Raw genomic sequence first — 12,415 nt, 5'->3', positions numbered from 1 at the left:
TACAAGTGAGGGAATACAGGGGTAGGGGAGGTAGCTCTCAGTACAAGTGAGGGAATACAGGGGTATGGGAGATAGCGCTTAGTACAAGTGAGGGAATACAGGGGTAGGGGGGATAGATCTCAGTACAAGTGAGAGAATACAGGGGTATAGGAGATAGCTCTCAGTACAAGTGAGGGAATACAGGGGTAGGGGAGATAGCTCTCAGTACAAGTGAGGGAATACAGGGGTAGGGGAGATAGCTCTCAGTACAAGTGAGGGAATACAGGGGTAGGGGAGATAGCTCTCAGTACAAGTGAGGGAATACAGGGGTAGGGGAGATAGCTCTCAGTAGTGCTGGGCGGTATGACCAAAAATTTATATCACGGTATTTTTCAAAATTATATCGGTATCACGGTATTTGACGGTATTTTTTTTTCCCCATGCATGATTAGGTGACCACCCCAAACACCCGCCACCCGCACCCCCCCCGCCACCCCAAACACCCCCCCATCCGCACGCAACCCCCCCATCCACACGCACCCCCCCCCACCCCAAACACCCTCCCCATCCGCACGCACCCCCCCATCCGCACACCCCCCCCCACCCCAAACACCCCCCCATCCGCACACACCCCCCCCCCACCCCACCCCACCCCAAACACCCCCCCATCCCCTTCACATAAATATAACCCCCCACCCCACCCCCCCCCCCCCCCAAACACAACCCCATCCCCTTCACATAAGTATAACCCACCCACCCCAAACACCCCCCATCCCCTTCACATAAATATAACCCCCCACCCCACCCCCCCCAAACACAACCCCATCCCCTTCACATAAAATATAATTACTGGCCAGGCACCCCCCGACAGCTCACATTGGTATCCGACTCTGAATGCGTCCTAGCGATGGCGCTTTTGTAGAGTGTGCGCGCTGACGTCACGTGCGCGCTGACGTCACGCGCGCACCCGGAAGTATTCAGCACACCGGTATGTAGAAAATTCATATTGGTTTAAAAAAAAAAAACGGTGATCGGTTTTTACCGGTATACCGCCCAGCACTAGCTCTCAGTACAAGTGAGGGAATACAGGGGTATGGGAGGTAGCTCTCAGTACAAGTGAGGGAATACAGGGGTAGGGGAGATAGCTCTCAGTACAAGTGAGGGAATACAGGGGTATGGGAGATAGCTCTCAGTACAAGTGAGGGAATACAGGGGTATGGGAGATAGCTCTCAGTACAAGTGAGGGAATACAGGGGTATGGGAGATAGCTCTCAGTACAAGTGAGGGAATACAGGGGTATGGGGGATAGCTCTCAGTACAAGTGAGGGAATACAGGGGTAGGGGAGATAGCTCTCAGTACAAGTTGATCCAGGGACTGGTCCCATTGCCTGTCTTGGAGTCAGGAAGGAATTTTTCCCTTCTGTGGAATCTCAGAGATTAGTCGCCCGCGAGATATCTCCCCGAAATGCCATCCCACCTTCGAAAATGTAAATCGCCGGTGGGATGGCATACGCGGTGCTGCGATTTCCCTGAAATTGCGGAAGTTGCCTTGAGAGGAAAATCCTCTGGATCAATTAGCAGTTGGGCAGGTTTTACTAGTTATGTCTGTGTTAAACTTGAAGGACGTGTCTTTTTTTTTTTTCAACCTAACATTACAGCAGGGTTGTGGCTAAACTGGGTCAGAAGGAATAAGGATTATATATATATATATATATATATATATATATATATATATATATATATATATATATATATATATATATATATATATATATATATATATATATATATTTATTTCATATTCCTCCCAGGTCGGCTCAACAATTCACATTCTATAAATCATTAAATACAGGGATTTTTTTGCCTCTAACTTTCTCCTTGTTGGCTGCCTGTGGGCTCATTCTAACACCCTTGAGTTTCAGTGTGGGTTCTTTTAATCGTTAAAAGTCAGAAATATATTGAAAGGACATCTGTTACTTTAGTTCTAATACGTTAATGTGTTTTCTTGTACTGTAGCTGGCTTCCTTCTTTCTGTTATAGCCGCAGCTCTTGCTATCTATAATCCAGTAGTTATATCCCTTCAACCTTACACTTACCTTGGGCTGTAATACACCTGAGTTTCGGTCACAACTACTGATTCTTGGGGGAATGACTTGCGCTGTGTACCTCGTGCCAGATAAAGACTGGTGTGGGGGAGAAGTGTGTCGGGGGGAGCAGGCCGGCCCTGTCCTTACTACATGCCATTGGCCAGGACCCCATTGCCGCCTATATCCTCTGCCAATCTGTAACTTGTTTCTAAATGATGTGCAGTGCTTACGTGCCCCCCACCCCTCTTGCATAGAGCGCGCTGTTACAGGTGGTAGCGGCGGGAGAAGGAGCACGAGGCATTTCTGCAGTAGCACAAGTCAGCGTGTGGCCCTTTATATCTAACCCATACCGTAGGGTTATGTCAGCAACACAATGTTATTTCTGGGCTGCTATGGTAGCAGGCTTACTGCGTTTAAATCTATTTATTTCTGCTGAATTTGCTGTCTGCTTTTTGTTTGTCCTTATGCTTTCCTGCATTGTTTGCTCTGAAATCCCAGGCTCAAAGGGCATTGACTTTAGTCTTTATTGTTAAGTTATTGTTTAAAAGGTTATATTGTCACATCAGTGCACTTGTATGAATGTTCATGCACATTTGTAACAGTGGTCCCAAGAATGTAATATACAGATTCTAGATGGGATTCTTCAGCATTAGCACAATTCCCAGAAGACAAATGTGCTGTAATGTATTGTCATTTCAGTCTTAAACTGTTAATTAGCAAGATTAAAGTATGTTACTGAAAGTACTAATGAAGTGCTTGTAGCGCATGGGTTTGTTTTTGGAACTAAGAGAGGGCACCTCCACTCTGCATAAAGCTGGCCAGAGATTATAACAGTAGTTGGCTAATTAATTTAAATGGTGGCCATACACCAACCAATAAAAGCTGGTGACAGAGTGAGTCAGCACAACTGGCCAGATGTCATTGGGCAGGTTTGAAAATCCTGTCGGGGTAGGACCTCATTGGCTCACTGAAAGAGCCCTTGCCTGACACCCTGTATCCCTGTCATTGTGATGCAATTTTGCTTGTGTGCCAAATGATCATATTAACCCCATATGATCCGCCATATCTGGGAAAGATCCATTTGTTTGGTGACCTTGACAAGCGAGTGGATCTCTCGGTGTATGGGCGCTTTAAAAGCAGCTAAATTGTCTCATCTAATTGTGCATGATGTTGGAGCAGCTTTTGGTTTCTGCTCGCTATAGACATTGCTGTGATTCATAGTGAAGCTGCAGCTCCTTCCCATCACTCAGCTGAATCAGGCCGCTATGTCATGTTACTGCTTCTTTCTTTCCCAGAACTTCACTGGATGAAACTACAGCTCCTGTTTCACATGGGATTACATATTTATCAAAGCTGGGCAGCGGGGGGATTCCCCAGTGCCCCCATGCTGATGTAGCTAGTGGCCTTTTATGGAATGTTTGTCTTCCTCTTTAAATTCTAATGACCCCATATATTCATCAACTTAGCTTGTGATTTTTCTTTTCTGAATCTGTAACATTCTAATTACGTGTTTGGTTTTCAGCATTATGTATTTTACAAATTGCTTGCTCTACTTTAATGTTTGCCCCCAATCTTTTATGCCTTTTAAAGGGGACCTGTCACCCAAAAAAATAATTCCAAATTGTTTTCTATTGTTTGTCAAGCAAAATAAACTTTAATTACACTATATAAATTATTTAAATCTTGTATCCTTTAGTCCTTGAATTTACAATCACAGCTAACGGGCAGGTGACATTTTGTGGATACTGTTATTAATGCAAGATTCACATCCTACCAAAATGGGGGACCTGATGACCATGTTCATGCACAGGCTACACAATTAGATGGTTAGAAGGGAGCGGAAAGTTAGGGGTGCAGTGATTTTAGGAAGTGCTGAAGGGAAACCCCTCTATACCTAAGGCAAAAAGGCGGGGCATACAATGTATGATTTACATGTGGCATTTTTTAATGACGTTATAATTTGTATGGATGTGTTAATAAAAAATCATAATTTGGCTTTCATGTTTAATTTGAAAAGTACTTTTATTGTACAGCTTTTTATATCTGGGTGAGGGGTCCCCTTTAAACGGCTAATGAAATGTTAGTCAAGGGGAGTTTGTGTTAGTTTTCTATGACATAAATGCTCCATTAGGTTCTGGGTAGATCAGACCATTCCAGCGCTGTTGGTTCATGCCCTTAAACACTTTATTGGATAGTAACAGGTGTCAGCTTGCAATGTGTGGGACAATTGATTGTGTGTGACCCTGTGCTCTGATCGCACTTGAGTTGAGTGATATTCCCCCACCCAGCACCCGATCAGCAGAGCAATGGGCAGAGAGCAAGATAGCAGCTCCCAGTAGGTAATAGAATAGCACTCAATAATAAGAAATCCAAGTCCGGCTTGGGACTCCTCCAGTTAAATGGGAGTAGGAGAAACAATAGGTTAGCTGAAAGCAGTTCTGATATGTAATGCTGGCTCCTTCTGAAAGCTCAGACTCAGGCACAATGCACTGAGATGGCGCCTACACACCAGTATAAATAAAAGTTTAAATGGCAGAGTGAATTATTTCCCATGTAAACAGTGTAATTTTGAAATAAAAAGTACCCCATAAAAATCATGGCAGTATCCCTTTAAGGATGTCTGTAGCATGGCTGTCATTGGGTTTATATAGAGCAGCAATTAGAATGATGCATTTTGGGACCTCCCCTAATCTGTCAAACTCGCTGCAGAGATTTGTAAGCTGTGCACCCATATAAGTGCCAAATATGAAAAGTAAAAATCTAATGAAGTCTTTTTACAGAATTTAATAAAATTTAATTAAAAAATAATCCAGACACCACCTTTTATTCTTTTTACCTGCACTTATTCCAAGCCACACATTTTTATTTATATGATACCAGACAGGCCAGAAATACAGGGGAGCTTTGTGTAATACCATGTACAGACCCGGCAGCATTACTCTACTTGGCTCTTTGTATTTCTTCCCTCCATCAGCCCAGTAATGTTGTGCAAAGGACTTATAGTAAGTATGGTGTAATATGCACAGTGTAAATGCAGTAAGAGCAGAAATACAGTGCAGTGACGTTTCCTAGACCAGCAAGAGGGACATTTCAGTAGACTGTATCTTATACCAGACAAGCCAGCAATACAGTGTAATGCAGTGTTCTCCCCAGGGAAAAAAAGAGGGGCAGGAAAAAATTGGGCTTATTGGGGGAGAGAAATATGTGCCTCCCCAATCCCTCCAGCACTAAAATAATTGTTTTTACACACACCGATGCACTTCTGCACTGTGCATGATGTAAATACGTGTTCTCTATTTTGATGTATATTGGGTCACATGCAGCTTTGATCGTTTTGTAGTTAATTCTGATATTGCGGGGCCATTTGTATATATAGTGTATGGTTTATTAGACTTGCAGGTGGGACTGGGAGGAGTCAAGGATATAACCTGCAAGCTCTTGGGGCAATGACTTTCAACTTCAGAGAGACCATGTGTTCAGGTCACCACTTAAGGCTGATGCCACACGTGGCGTTTTTACGCTGCATTTTTTCTCAGCCTAAAAACGCCGCACAAGCAACACAGCCCCTGACTATGGCGTTTTTCAGCCTAGTACTGGTGATGTAGCAAATCCCGTTTCCATGGTGCTAATAGTGCAAAATAGTAAAAAACGCTGCGTATTTCAGCTAGGTCTGGCAGCTGCCTTTGTGTATACATAGGAATAGCTTGCTTTGCAAATACTGGCGTATTTCAGCCAACGCTTGAAAAATCCGTGCTAAGGCGTTTTCTAGCGTATTTCCGCATTGTGTGGTTTGCTTTGAGTCTTTTCAAGTTATTTCTATGGGTGATGATATCAGGCGTTTTTCAGCTACTGAGAGAATTAGAAAATACGCAGCATAAAAACGCCACGTGTGGCATCAGCCTAAGGATTGTGCCTTCATATAGTTTTTTTTTCCTTTGTTGTTACATTATTTTTGAGTCTATTACTGCTATACCATCCTATTGTTATTGCCTACCTAAAACTTTATAGCTGGCTGACCAGAAATACTCATAATGCCGTAATGATTACATACTACTCAGGCATTACAAACATGTTTAGGGTGTTGTGTTTGGGTTTATAGAAGAGCCTTTCCCGGCGCTTCTCAATGTTGTATTGTTATTCCTAAATAAATGTCAGACAGGTGCCTGCTGGTTGGCTACACTTGCTTTCTGAGGTTTTATAATTAGTTGATTATTGCTCTGTGCACTCCTGGGTAAAACTGGGTCCCTTAAAAATTCATGGTGGGGGGCAATATCCAGCCTGCAGTCCTTCTCTTGGGCAGCCCTGACATTAAAAAAGGTATTGGGTGTGTTTGAGCAAAGCTGCTTACTGTAGGCTTTTAGTTCACTGAAGGTTCTCTTTCATAAAGGTGCTGGATGTGTGAATGCCATATTACAATTACACATCCAGAGCGACTTAAACTATATAGTAGTTTTATATAGTAAATTTTACGGAATGTGTTGAATGTTATTGCTGAATCGGTACAGGCAAAATGCATAAAAAACTGCTTGATACACGGATAGCCAAATTACCTGTAATTCTGTTCATAATCCTGTTATCTGTTTTCTCCCCACAAGGCTGCTGAATATGTTCCGGAAAAGGTGAAGAAAGCGGAAAAGAAATTGGAAGACAATCCGTATGACCTTGATGCATGGAGCATTCTCATTCGCGAGGCACAGGTTTAGTGACATAGGGTTACATTATGTATTCTCTTGAGTACCAAAGGTGGCTGTATTCAGGAGATTCTAAAATGTTTCCACACAGTCATAATATTGTAAATGCTGTTTATTTAAATTTTAGAATCAGCCTATAGACAAAGCACGGAAGACATATGAGCGACTTGTTGCCCAGTTCCCGAGCTCTGGCAGATTCTGGAAACTTTACATTGAAGCAGAGGTTAATATTTTCATTTTTTTTTCTTACTAATTGATTTTTTTATTTCACAAACACATTCTAGGTCTGAGTTGAGAAATAACTGGTAGGACACTATATTAGTTAATGTTCCTTACCTTGTAATCTGGGGCTGAAATTGCAAGCGCTGACTTTTAAGGTGTTTAACCGCAGCGATGATTGTTGCATAGTGTTTTTGCAACAACATTAAAACATTTTAATGGTATGGAGTGCTTTAGACTTTTATTTATTTGTCGTGTCAATTTATTGCCTCCTGTGTCGTTTATTTAGTACCGGTAATTCATTTCCTCTATATTTACCCCAACTGACTCATTTGAATGGTATCCTAAGTCTATTAGCCTTAACAATAAAATGGCATGATGTTCAAATGTTTCTGGGTGGGTTTTGTTTTAACATACTTAAATATTTTTAAGGTCTTAACATATAGAACATGCACTTACAAAAGAACAATTATAGGAAAGAAATGTTATCTGCATAATTTATTATTTGCAGCAACCATTCTTGGAACAGGACAAATGTGTGGCTTACGGTGCATAGAATTACACTGCAAATGTAGACAATTAAAAATGATTGTATGCACAATATTGAAAACATGTTTGTATACTTGATTAATGCAGTTAACTATACGACTCATAATAAAACCACAGAGGCAGAAAATCTGGGAATTTGGTGTGCATCCTATGTTATTCTGTTATTCTGCTGCTTATGATGTCTGGTTAATCCTGTGTAGCGTAAATGGTTTTGTTCATAACTTTTAGGCACACTTTATATTTTCCATTATTTGAACATTATTGGGACCCTTTGGTTCTCATACTCTACCTTCCCACTCCACCCATGTGAATAGTATTTTCTTTGGGATGCTACATCTATTTAATATTTTTATACAATATTAAAAGAAACTGTGATTGTAGGCTATGCATACATCATTTATGGGAACTGTACTTTCTTTACACAAATACCATTAAAATCTGGGGCTAATGCTTGTGCTTACCCTTATTATTTTACAGTAATGAGCACAGCAGTGCGCAGTATTTAGTGTCTTTTAAACTCACAATTTACTTTACCTAGTAGGTTACATCTGAAATATGCTTGTGTTTTCTTTCTTTTTCACCTATAAAGAAACATTGGTAAGATATATTCATTTTTATATTAGTGGGATGCTGATGATTTTATAGTATCATTTTTATTACTGCTTAAGACTGCTAAAATTTCTCAAAGATTTGCATTAAAAACTGTGTTGGTGGAATGTCTCTTTACTTTAACGCTGCTTAATTGGGATGTATAAGGCTTACATATTCTCAATTGCTTTTGTTAATCTTTTAACTGACAAACTTAACTTCCATACAAAATAAAAACCTCAGTCTAAAGTGTAACCTATAATTTAGAGCAGTGTTGGCCAAAGTTTTTGTCCTTGCCTCATAAAGCTGAGCCTTGTGAATTAGAGTCTTAAGGTGGCCATACAGGGGCCATTTTTAGCTGCCGATTCAGCAGCTTATCTGCCCATGTTTGGCCCAAATGACGGGCCTGCCTGACCGACATCTGCCCTAAGATCAGCTAGATCTCGATTGGCAAGGTTTGGTTTTTCCGTTAGATCGGGGACGGCATTGGCTCGTTGATGTGGTCCCCGAACCGACGGCACCTATACCTGCCATTTCAATTCGGTCATTTTGGCCCTAGGGCCAAACGTCCGGATTAGTCCGATATTGCCCATTGGTAGGCATATCAGGAGAAGATCTGCTCACTTGGCAACCTTGTGTCATTAGTAAAAGCACTTACCCAAGGAGTTCTGTGACCAGGTCACTGGCTGAATGCTTTTGTACAGGACATGAAACTCCAAGGGGACGTCTTTTATATTCATATTATTTAATGTGGGATACTTTTATTTTTATATGCTACCATTACAAGCTTCTTAGGGGTCATTTGGGATGTCCCTCAACTGAAGTACAAGAGCCATTACCCTTAGTGCCCATGCGCAGAGCACTTCTGGATGGCGAGTAGCTGCACTCTGCACCTTATTCACACGTGCAAGTTGGGGGTAAGGAAAGGGGGAAGCTTACATCTGTGCTCGAAAGAGCTCAGAGACCTGCAGCAATTCAAGGAGAGAGGAAGGAAATAAATATTCAGTGCTGTAACACTAAGGCAGATTATCCATTGTATTATAGATGTTATATTTACACAGAAGCAATGGCTTTTTGACAGTCAGGGATGCTAGTAAAACATTTGCATGCATTTTAGAGCCTATGGTACCATTACAAAATATATAACTGTACATTTAAAAATCTTAGTTCCTGAAAATAACATTTTATATGCAACTGCATTCCTCCCATCCACCTTTTTTATTTTTTGAGGGGTTGCATTGTTTGCCAACTTGGTCTGAAGGGTCTGAGTTTGCAGCTTCTAGCAGCCCATATATGCCCCCATTTTCACTATTACACTAAGATTGTACATTAGGCACATCAACCTCTATCATACACACACACACTCGCGCGCACTCAAGTTTCTGTATGTATGAATGTTGGGGAACTTGCAAACTTTTTGCAGATTGTCCTCTAGTTGGATTTAAAAGCTGGACCCCAATGCTGCAAGGCAGACTAAAGTAGACCTAAAAGGTTTTTACACACACATTGCCAGTTGTTTTTACACTTGGGATGGAAAAACAGTGACACTTTAAAATCATGTTCCCAAATAAACCTGTAGCCCCCTGTCCATCTTTGTATTGTCTCTGCTTACATGGCCACTTGTGGACTTCTTTTCACTGCTCATTCTTACACTGGACTTATTCACTTGCCTAAAGCAATGTGCATTACAAGATGTGGACAAAGTCATAGTGCAAAAGGAAAGGTAAGTGTTGAACTCTTTGCACTGCAGCAGCCTCCTTTATCCCCTGTCATGTACTGCACACTTAAGACAACAGTAAAACTAGTTTTACTGACCATTTTTATTTCTCCTTAATGCCTACTGGCAAGTAAGATGAGTGTGAGGAAATATTACATATATTATGTGCTTGCACTACTTTGCTCCAGTTTTGCAAAGGCCATGTTGTCTTTGTCAGACTTTTAGCTTTGTGGACTTTAGGTTAATAACATTAAGAAAATTAGTACAAAATTCACTCAAAAGAGTCTGTTCAGTCCTCTAGCTTGTATTTTAAAGTCTATTATACAACTCGTTGCACAAGTAAACATTTCTAAATTGCTTAATAGGCAAATCAAACATTTAATTTTTTTTTTTTTTTTTGCAGACTGCTGTGAATAATGAAACTAAAAGTAGTAGAATATAATAAACGTATGATTTAGGCTGCTGACACATGAGATCCTCTACCGCGAGCGACTAATCTCCTGCAAATACTTTCCCGCCGTCAATAAATTCAATTGATGGTGGGAAAACCTACGCTGCACTTTATTCCGAAGTTGCCTCGTGAGGAAACTATTGGCAACTTTGCAAAAACTAAGCGATGCATATATTTTCCCACTGGCGATTCACTTTATTGCCGGTGGGATAGAATTTGCAGGAGATTACGTGATAGAGGAGATTTATCGCAATAAACTCCCCTATAATCTTACAAAAACCAGAGATAGAGGAAGGAATGAGATCATTTATAAGAAAATTGTTCATTAGTTTTAAACTAAGAGTGGGTAGAACTTTTTATTTAATTTCTAATTGTTTTGAGTACTTAGATTATAGGTTGATATTGCCAACTAGTGATTTTAATTACTAACTTAGTACTCTGGGTCACTGCTCCTCCTCCTTGCAGATCATATGCAACTGTTTTAGATGTTCTTACCAATGAATGTGTTGCCCATAGCACAGCACAGCACAGCACAGTACAGGAGTACCTACTCCTGTACAAACCATAATTTTAGCTCAGGGGAACACTGGTCAGAAAAGTTGTAATGGTCACATTTTATTCTGCATGAGTTGACAGTTTGAAATGTTTGTTTTTTTTTTAAATGCAAAGTCCAGGGGTTTGTTCTGCAGTGGCTGAAGTTAGTGATCAGTACCCCCAGGGATTTTGTTTTTTATTGTCCTTTAAAGGGGAGCTCCGGCTTACGAACCAACATTTGTTAGAGCCCCACTCAACATAGAAACCCCTAATATACTTATCACTGTAACCCGTTCCTTCAAAAAGTATGAATACATAACATTTTTATATGCTGAAATCCAGCCGCAAAATTGTTCTTTCTGCATCATTTGCAATCCTGGCAGGGGAGGAGGGACTAAAACACTGATGTTACAAATTTTAAAAACTTGTCCACAGCTTACAGACAGCATGCAGGGACTACGTAACCCACAATGCATTGCACTGTTCCTTATTAACATCATGTATGCAGGGAATTGTGTGATTGGGGGGGGGGATGTGCGCAGAGGACAGCCGGCTACTGTAACATTTTATTTGAGTCTTAAAGTAGTCAGCCAGATTAGCAGGGGAACAGGGGGCGGGGCTTAGCTAACTTCCAAACCATATTATTACATAAAAAATTTGCAGTCTTTTCATAATTTTTATATTGATGCTTATTGCAAAGGTGCTTGAAGTTACATTCTCTTTTCAAAAAGACTAAATTCTGTTTGGGTGGAGTTTGCCTTTAAACTACTGTGCATAGAGTTTAGTTTGTAATGTCATTACTGAAGAATGGGATTTTATTCTACAGTTGCAGTTTATGGTGGATATCTGTTTTGTTTTTAATGTGAAATTTTTTTTTCTTCTTCAATGCAAAGTACTAAGCGACCTCTCGTATACTGGTTCTAAACCAATGTTTGTGTTGTAAAGCACATACCACAGCTTACTTGAGAAAACATTTAAGAAACACTGCTGTAGAATCTTCCTAATTATAGAAGGTTAGTCGTAGTTTTCCAATAGAAGTTTATTCTGCAATAAAGTTTTTAATTACCATTTTTTTTTTTTTTTTGCTTCAAAGAAATACATGCTAATATTGGAAATAAAAAGGAAAACTATGACTCTAACTGATTACTGTCCTTTGTATGGAGTTATTGGATATTTTCAGCTAAACCTAAGTCTAGGCATGATGCCTTCCTGGATAATTGCCATAAGTGCTAATAGAATCACAGCTGCCTTGCCCTAACTGCTTATTATCGCTTTAATAATCCTGCCATGTCAGTAATTAGTCATTATTAGGAAGCATCTTCCTAATACTGAGGGAAAGCCTTTATAGCAAATTGCTGTCGGTCAGAAAGCACCATCTATATATCGGGGTTACCCCTTGACGGTATGGCCTCAGTCAGTGAGCAGTACACTAATTTTAAGGGTCACTGCGGGGTGCACATATGTATCAGACCAACCTTAGTGAATTCTTGGATTTGCACTGCCTTTATGCAACCCCTGAGTTGGCAAATGCACACCTCATACTTCACCATTTCTGTGTCATGACTCCTTTCTGCTCACTTTGCTCTTAACCTCCATCATT

The 12,415-nt window shown here is 40.6% G+C and overlaps 1 protein-coding gene across 1 annotated transcript in view; it reads left to right on the top strand.

Annotated features, from left to right (window-relative positions):
* cstf3 (cleavage stimulation factor, 3' pre-RNA, subunit 3) overlaps window positions 1-12,415 on the top strand; it is a 45,619-nt gene that overhangs the window by 4,590 nt on the left and 28,614 nt on the right. The window contains exons 2-3 of the mRNA NM_203831.1: window positions 6,662-6,763; window positions 6,885-6,980. Of these exons, the coding sequence (NP_989162.1) occupies window positions 6,662-6,763; window positions 6,885-6,980 (198 nt within the window). The remainder of the gene's footprint in view (window positions 1-6,661; window positions 6,764-6,884; window positions 6,981-12,415) is intronic.

The sequence above is a fragment of the Xenopus tropicalis genome, chromosome 4 (genome assembly GCF_000004195.4).
Source record: "Xenopus tropicalis strain Nigerian chromosome 4, UCB_Xtro_10.0, whole genome shotgun sequence".
Classification (NCBI taxonomy): Eukaryota; Metazoa; Chordata; class Amphibia; order Anura; family Pipidae; genus Xenopus; species Xenopus tropicalis.
The sequence above is the reverse complement of the archived record's forward strand: the minus strand, read 5'-3'. Positions and strand labels throughout refer to the sequence as shown.